This window comes from Arachis stenosperma, chromosome 1 (assembly GCF_014773155.1).
Source record: "Arachis stenosperma cultivar V10309 chromosome 1, arast.V10309.gnm1.PFL2, whole genome shotgun sequence".
Classification (NCBI taxonomy): domain Eukaryota; kingdom Viridiplantae; phylum Streptophyta; class Magnoliopsida; order Fabales; family Fabaceae; genus Arachis; species Arachis stenosperma.
Genome location: NC_080377.1, coordinates 95,924,687 through 95,933,466, shown reverse-complemented (window position 1 = coordinate 95,933,466; position 8,780 = coordinate 95,924,687). Strand labels below are relative to the sequence as shown.

The window sequence follows — 8,780 nt, the reverse complement described above, 5'->3', positions numbered from 1 at the left end:
TCATCAAAATGATTCTTGAAGCAAGAAAAAGCAGTGAATACAAAAAAAAAAGAGAAAATAGACGAAAAAAAAGGAGAGAAAGAAAAAGAAAAAAAAAAGAGAAAGAAATAAAGTTGTGAACCAAGGCAAAAAGAGTGTGCTTAAGAACCCTGGACACCTCTAATTGGGGACTCTAGCAAAGCTGGGTCACAATCTGAAAAGGTTCACCCAATTATGTGTCTGTGGCATGTATGTATCCGGTGGTAATACTGGAAGACAGAGTGCTTTGGGCCACAGCCAAGACTCATACACTAGCTATGTTCAAGAATCACTATACTTAACTAGGAGAATCAATAGCATTATCTGAGTTCTGAGTTCCTAAAGATGCCAATCATTCTGAACTTCAAAGGATAAAGTGAGATGCTAAAACTGTTCGGAAGCAAAAAGCTACTGGTCCCGCTCATCTAATTGGAACTATGTTTCTTTGATATTTTGGAGTCTATAGTATATTCTCTTCTTTTTATTCTATTTTGATTTTCAGTTGCTTGGGGACAAGCAACAATTTAAGTTTGGTGTTGTGATGAGCGGATAATTTATACGCTTTTTGGCATTGTTTTTAGTATGTTTTTAGTATGATTTAGTTAGTTTTTAGTATATTTTTATTAGTTTTTAGTTAAAATTCACTTTTCTGGACTTTACTATGAGTTTGTGTGTTTTTCTGTGATTTCAGGTATTTTCTGGCTGAAATTGAGGGATCTGAGCAAAAATCTGATTTAGAGGCTGAAAAGGACTGCAGATGCTGTTGGATTCTGACCTCCCTGAACTCGAAGTGGATTTTCAGGAGCTAAAGAAGCCCAATTGGCGCGCTCTCAACGGCATTGGAAAGTAGACATCCTGAGCTTTCCAGCAATGTATAATAGTCCATACTTTGCCCGAGATTTGATGGCCCAAACCGGCGTTGCAAATCAGCCTCAGAACTTCCAGCGTTTAACGCTGGAACTGGCATAAAACTTGGAGTTAAACGCCCAAACTGGCATGAAAGCTGGCGTTTAACTCTAGAAAAGGTCTCTACACATAAAAGCTTCAATGCTCAGCCCAAGCACACACTAAGTGGACCCAGAAGTGGATTTTTACGTCATTTACTCATTTCTGTATACCCTAGGTTACTAGTTCACTATTAATAGGATCTTTTGACATTGTATCTGTACCTCATGACACTTTACACGTTCCTTTGTGTACTTCTTACAGCATGAGTCTCTAAACCCCATGGTTGGGGGTGAGGAGCTCTGCTGTGTCTTGATGGATTAATGCAATTACTACTGTTTCTTATTCAATCATGCTTGCTTCCGTTCTAAGATATCACTTGCTCTTAACCCGGATGAATGTGATGACCCGTGACACTCATCATATTCTCAACTATGAACCCGTGCCTGACAACCACCTCCGTTCTACTTTAGATTGAGTAGATATCTCTTGGATTCTTTAATCAGAATCTTCGTGGTATAAGCTAGAATTGATGGCGGCATTCAAGAGAATTCGGAAGGTCTAAACCTTGTCTGTGGTATTCTGAGTAGGATTCAATGATTGAATGACTGTGACGAGCTTCAAAATCCTGAGGGCGGGGCGTTAGTGACAGACGCAAAAGAATCACTGGATTCTATTCCGGCCTGATTGAGAACCGACAGATGGATAGTCGTGCCGTGACAGGGTGCGTTGAACATTTCCACTGAGAGGATGGGAGGTAGCCATTGACAACGGTGAAACCCTACATACAGCTTGCCATGGAAGGAGCCTTGCGTGTTTGATGAAGAAGACAGTAGGAAAGCAGAGATTCAGAAGATGGAGCATCTCCAAAACCTCAACCTATTCTCCAGTACTGCATAACAAGTACTTATTTCATGTTCTTTTGCTTTTCACAATCAACCCTGATAATTTCTGATATCCTGACTAAGATTTACAAGATAACCATAGCTTGCTTCAAGCCGACAATCTCCGTGGGATCGACCCTTACTCACATAAGGTATTACTTGGACGACCCAGTGCACTTGCTGGTTAGTTGTGCGGGGTTGCAAAAGTGTGATTGCAATTTCGTGTACCAAGCATGCTTCCCAACTTTATTTTATTTCTTTTAGCTTCTCTACCCTTTTGTTTCTATCATCCATGTTCCCAAAAGGTTTCCCACATTTAACTCTATTCATGATTTTCTATCTTAAGCTAACCAAGGATTCACTTGGGATTTTCTTTTGTTTTTCTGCTTAAGGCTAGTAATTTGGCTAAATAGAATAAAGGGGTTTTAAAAGGCTCAAGGGAGCTAACAAGGGTGATGTAAAAGGTAGGCTAATTTGGGGTAAGTGAGCTAAAATCAAATGATGGCCTCAATCATTCTCTTGGTATGTATCTATTCTATATTCTATAATTGGACATATAGATTAAAGCAAAGGAAAGAACATCAGAATAAAAGAAATGTAACACACAGAAATGAAATTATGGTTTGAATGCAACCATACAATGAAGCTCAAGACTCACAGGCTGTGTGTTCTCTAACTCAAGCATCATATATCATTTATATATTGTATGCAGGTTTAGTTAAAAATTCCCATTATTCTCATAAAAAAATTATTTAGGGTAAAAGGGTAAACTATACTAATTAATTCACTAATAAATCAGAATTGCAAACTAAACTAAATAACTAAAATAAACTAAATGGCTAAAATATGAACTAAAGATGCAAAATGCAGAAAATAGAGTAAAAATACATAAAAGTAATGTATAAGTACTCAGAAAATAACAGTGAAAAGAAAAAATACAGAAAAATATCCAAAATAAAAGAAAAAGTATGTAGTGGTTCACCAAAATAAACGCTAGAGATGGCGACCTCCCCACACTTAAAAGGAAGCATCGTCCCCGACGCTCAATCAAGCCGGGTGTGAAGGGGTGTCATCACTGGTAGGGATGGCAGCTGGAGTCTCAGTGGTGGTGGGCTGGGAGTCTGGCTGCTGTAGAGGTGGGGCTGACTGTATCGGGATCTCTGGATCCGCAGCCTCTATCTGGGGCATAACCTCCTGATGCGGGGCAGCCTGCTCTGTGGCTGCCTGCTGATGGGTCTCCTCTTGGAAATGAGTCTCCTCCTCGTGCTCATCCTCCTCCTCCTCCTCCATCTGATCAAGCTGTCAGAATAGGCGGTGCACGAGGCGGTATACGGGCTCAGAGGTAGGTGGAGGTACAGTAGTAGCGGCAGGAGCAGCAGTGGCAGCTGTGGATGAAGAGGGTCCAACAGACGGTGGGGCTGTCTCATCAGTAGCAGTGAAGGGTGGTGGTCTGTAGCCCAAAGCTAGGAAGTTCCTGCTGTGAGGAATGATCTTCCTGTAATCCGCCGCTGGTGGTCTCTCATCGGCATCCTCCCATGGCACATCAGCCCGACGGCCAAGCTGTGTAACTAGATACAGAAAAGGGAGGGTGCCTCGGACGTGGACTCTGGCCATATAGTGCCGAATGAAACGTGGCAGATAAAGGTCCTTACCCTCCAGCACACACCAAAGGAGGGTGATCATGGTAGCCGGGATCTCCGTCTCGTGAGTACTCGGCATCACAAAATTACTCAAGATCTGATGCCATAACCGAGCCTCATCATTTAAGTACGCTCTCTTGATCTCTCTAGGCATGGTAGTGTCCTGACCCATCTCCCAAGGAACTGTCGGGTCGAGAGCTATCCGTGCCTTCATGGCATCCCAATCAAACTGCATCTGACTCATGTCCTCCTCAGCCTTTGAAAAACCATCAGGCTGATCGGATTTGGCTGGGAGCTGGAGGATGTCCTCTAAGGCCTCTTCAGTGACCAAAATTTGTTTTCCTCTCAGGTTTACGGCATCTAGGGTGGTGAGGTAGTAGTTTGATGAGCGGATAATTTATACGCATTTTGGCATTGTTTTTAGGTAGTTTTTAGTAAGTTCAAGCTACTTTTAGGGATGTTTTCATTAGTTTTTATGTTAAATTCACATTTCTGGACTTTACTATGAGTTTGTGTGTTTTTCTTTAATTTCAGGTAATTTCTGGTTGAAATTGAGGGACTTGAGCAAAACTCTGAAAAAGGCTGACAAAAGGACTGCTGATGCTGTTGGAATCTAACCTCCCTGCACTCGAAATGGATTTTCTGGAGCTACAGAACTCCAAATGGCGCACTCTCAACGGCGTTGGAAAGTAGACATCCAGAGCTTTCTAGCAATATATAATAGTCCATACTTTATTCGGAAATTAATGACGTAAATTGGCGTTGAACGCCAAGTACATGCTGCTGTATGGAGTTAAACGCCAGAAACACGTCATGATCCGGAGTTGAACGCCCAAAATACGTTATAACTTGGAGTTCAACTCCAAGAGAAGCCTCAGCTCGTGGATAGATCAAGCTCAGCCCAAGCATACACCAAGTGGGCCCCGGAAGTGGATTTATGCATCAATTACTTACTCATGTAAACCCTAGTAGCTAGTCTAGTATAAATAGGATAATTTACTATTGTATTAGACATCTTTTGACAGTTTAATCTTTTGACTGTTTAGTCTTTGATCATTCGGTCTTTTGATCATTCAGGGGGCTGGCCATTCGGCCATGCCTGAACCTTTCACTTATGTATTTTCAACGGTGGAGTTTTTGCACACCATAGATTAAGGGTGTGGAGCTCTGCTGTACCTCAAGTTTCAATACAATCACTATTATTTTCTATTCAATTCTCTTTTATTCTTATTCCAAGATATACGTTGCACTTCAACTTGATGAATGTGATGATTCGTGACACTCATCATCATTCTCACCTATGAACGCACGTGACTGACAACCACTTCAGTTCTACTTTAGGCCGGGCGCATATCTCTTAGATTCCACAACAGAATCTTCGTGGTATAAGCTAGATAGATGGCAGCATTCATGGGGATCCGAAAAGTCTAACCTTGTCTGTGGTATTTCGAGTAGGATCCCGGGAATCCGAAAAGTCTAACCTTGTCTGTGGTATTCCGAGTAGGATTCCGGTATTGAATGACTGTGACGAGCTTCAAACTCCTGAAGGCTGGGCGTGATGACAAATGCAAAAGAATCAAGGGATTCTACTCCAACCTGATTGCGAACCGACAGTTGATTAGCCGTGCTGTGACAGAGCATTTGGACCATTTTCACTGAGAGGATGGGATGTAGCTATCAACAAGGGTGATGCCTCCAGACGATTAGCCGTGCAGTGACAGCGCATAGGACCATTTTCCCGAGAGGATGAAAAGTAGCCATTGATGATGGTGATGCCCTACATACAGCTTGCCATGGAAAGGAGTAAGAAGGATTGGATGAAAGTAATAAGAAAGTAGAGATTCGAAAGTATTATAACATCTCCACACGCCTATCTGAAATTTCCACTATTGATTTACATAAGTATTTCTATCCCTTTTTATTTTCTATTTATTATTAATTTTCGAAACCCATAACTATTTAATCTGCCTAACTGAGATTTACAAGGTGACCATAGCTTGCTTCGTACCAACAATCTCTGTGGGATCGACCCTTACTCACGTAAGGTATTACTTGGATGACCCAGTACACTTGCTGGTTAAGTTGAACGGAGTTGTGTCCACACATAGCCAAGAGCCATAATAATGATTCCATACAATAACAAAGAGTACTACATTGATGTGATCACAATTTCGTCCACCAAGTTTTTGGCGCTGTTGCCGAGGATTGTTCGAGTATGGACAACTAACGGTTCATCTTGTTGTTCAGATTAGGTAATTTTCTTTTCAAAAACTTTTTCAAAATTTTTCTTTTCTTTTTCGGTTTTCCAAAAATATTTTCGAAAAAATTAATAAAAATACTAAAAAAAAAATCATAAAATCATAAAAAACCAAAAATATTTTGTGTTTCTTGTTTGAGTCTTGAGTCAATTTTTAAGTTTGGTGTCAATTGCATGCTTTTAAAATTTTTTCTTGCATTTTTCGAAAATTCATGCATTCATGGTGTTCTTCATGATCTTCAAGTTGTTCTTGGTAAGTCTTCTTGTTTGATCTTGATGTTTTCTTATTTTGTGTTGTTTGTTGTTTTTCATATGCACTTTTTGTTTGTTAGAGTCCATGCATTAAAGAATTCTATGTTTGGTGTCTTGCATGTTTTCTTTGCATAAAAAATTTTTCAAAAATATGTTCTTGATGTTCATCATGATCTTCAAAGTGTTCTTGGTGTTCATCTTGACATTCATAGTGCTCTTGCATGCATCTTGTGTTTTGATCCAAAATTTTTATGTTTTGGGTCATGTTTGTGTTTTTCTCTCTCCTCATTAAAAATTCAAAAATAAAAAAATATCTTTTCCTTATTTTTCTCATAATTTTCGAAAATTTGAGTTGACTTAGTCAAAAATTTTCAAAATTAGTTGTTTCTTACAAGTCAAGTCAAATTTTCAATTTTATCTTTTCAAAATCTTTTTCAAAAATCATATCTTTTTCATTTTTTTTCTATTTTTCAAAAATTTCAAAAATATTTTTCAAAATAATTTCAAAATCTTTTTTCTTATCTTTATATCAAATTTTCGAAAATTAGCTAACAATTAATGTGATTGATTCAAAAATTTGAAGTTTGTTACTTTCTTGTTAAGAAAGGTTCAATCTTTAAATTCTAGAATCATATCTTGTAATTACTTGTTAGTTAAGTAATTAATTTTAATTTTAAAATTAAATCTTTTTCAAAATATCTTTTTCTTAAAAATCTTATCTTTTTATCTTATCTTTTTCAAAATTTGATTTCAAAAATATCTTATCTTATCTTATCTTCTTATCTTTTCAAATTTGATTTTAAAATCTTTTTCAACTAACTAATTAACTTTTTGTTTGTTTCTTATCTTTTTCAAAACCACCTAACTACTCTTTCCTCTCTAATTTTCGAAAATATCTCACCCCTTTTTCAAAAATTCTTTTTAATTAACTAATTGTTTCATGTTTTAATTTTAATTACATCTTATCTCTAATTTTCGAAAATCACTAACCCTTTTTTAAAATTATTTTCGAATTCTCTTCCTCTTCTCTTCTTCTATTTAATTATTTAATTACTAATACTTCTCTTCACCTCTCTCCATCTAAATATCCGAGCCCACTCTTCTACATTCTTCTCCCCTTTCTTCTTCTACTAACATAAAGGAATCTCTATACTGTGACATAGAGGATTCCTCTTCTTTTCTTGTTTTCTTCTCTTTCATATGCCATGGTTAGAAAGTTAGAGGAAAGTGAAAATAATCAGAAAAGAGATCAAAAGGGTTAGTATGGTTAGAATTTTGAAAAAGAAATTAGTAAATTAAAATTAGTGAGTTAGTAAAGTGCGGGTTAAAGTAAGTGGCATAGAAAAATTCCATATAACAGTGATTCACAGGTAAGAATAGAAGTACTTATAATCGAACAAGACAGGGTGATGCTGATTCGAATAGAAATAAAAAAAGCAAAAATTGGAATCAGTGAATCACAAATGCAGTTTATGAACCAGAAAATCAAAGAGGATAAGAAAGTCTGCCATAGCATTCATGAAATGGTCTGGGTAAAGCAGAGTAAAACAGAGTTCAGAAATGCCAAACCAAAACATAAATGAAAATAATTTTCAAAAAATTTGGGCAGCATTCCGGCTAAAATTGGATTGTCCTGAAAAATAAACAGCAATCATAGCAGTTCATATGAATTAAAAACTTGCTGCAATTACCAGTAATGAATAGAAACAGGAAATTTAGAGTAACAAGCAGCAAATGCAAGAAATCACAGCATATGAACGAGGTCACAGGAACAGCAGAATTGCAGTTAGGATAAAACAGAAACAAAAACAGTGCAAGTAAATAGACCTAGATCCACTAACCACAGCCTAAGCTACCTAACAACCTAAAAATTCCACTACAACATGCATATCTATCTATCCTAATTATGAACAGAAACGGAAAAAAATTACAGAAAAATGACGAATGGATAAAAAGGATTTGCGTTTTGCGGAACCTGGTAGGCGGGAGGGGTGGAACGGGGAAGAAGGTGGCTGTGGCGGCGTTCGGCACGGTGGCGGGGCACGGCGTCGCGGTGGCGGCTGAGGGGGGCAGTGGCGGAGAGGGTTTAGGGTTAGTGATAGAAGAAGGGGGGCTGCGGGTGGGTGGCGGAGAGGGGGGGCACGGCTGGGTGGCCGGCGGTGGGGGGGGCGGTGGTCGCGGAGGACATTGGTGGAGAGGGGAGGATAGAGGAAGAAGGGAGAAGAAGGGAGGGGAGGGGGTTGCGGCGGCGGCGTCTGGTGTGGAGGCGGCGTCTGGGTGGTGGTGCGGTGGCGGCTGGGTGGCGCTGGAGGAAGAAGGAGGAAGAAGAAGCATAGAGGGAGAAGAGGGTTGGGGGTGGGGGGCTGCGCGACTGATAGGGTTCGCGTGGCTGGGGGGGTTATACTTTTGAATCCACGCAGCCGCGTGGGGCACGCGGTCGCGTGGTTGGGGCGAAAATGGGAGTGACGCGATCGCGTGGGGCGCGCGATCGCATGAGAGGGGACAAAGAAGGTTGACGCGATCGCGTGGGTCTCGTGATCGCGTCGCTGGAATTCGTGCTAAACGCACGACTCCAGCACCGTTTCAGCGCAACTCTCTGTCTCCTTTTGGGGTGATGTGCAATCCATGCGACGTGATCGCGTCGCTCACGCAGTCGCGTAGGATTGGTATTGTGCAAGTGACGCGATCGCATGGGGCATGCGATCGCGTGGGCCAATTTGCGCGAAACGCACAAGGGCCGCACGATTCCAGCCTAACTTTCTGTTCGTTGGATCCTTACGCCGA

General features: G+C 40.1%; 1 protein-coding gene across 1 annotated transcript; it reads left to right on the top strand.

The window, feature by feature from the left end:
- The first annotated feature begins 7,902 nt into the window (after positions 1-7,902).
- LOC130982401 (uncharacterized) lies at positions 7,903-8,406 on the top strand. Its single transcript, XM_057906401.1, has one exon. The coding sequence runs from the start codon at positions 7,903-7,905 to the stop codon at positions 8,404-8,406; it is 504 nt and encodes a 167-aa protein (XP_057762384.1).
- The last annotated feature ends 374 nt before the right edge of the window (positions 8,407-8,780 follow it).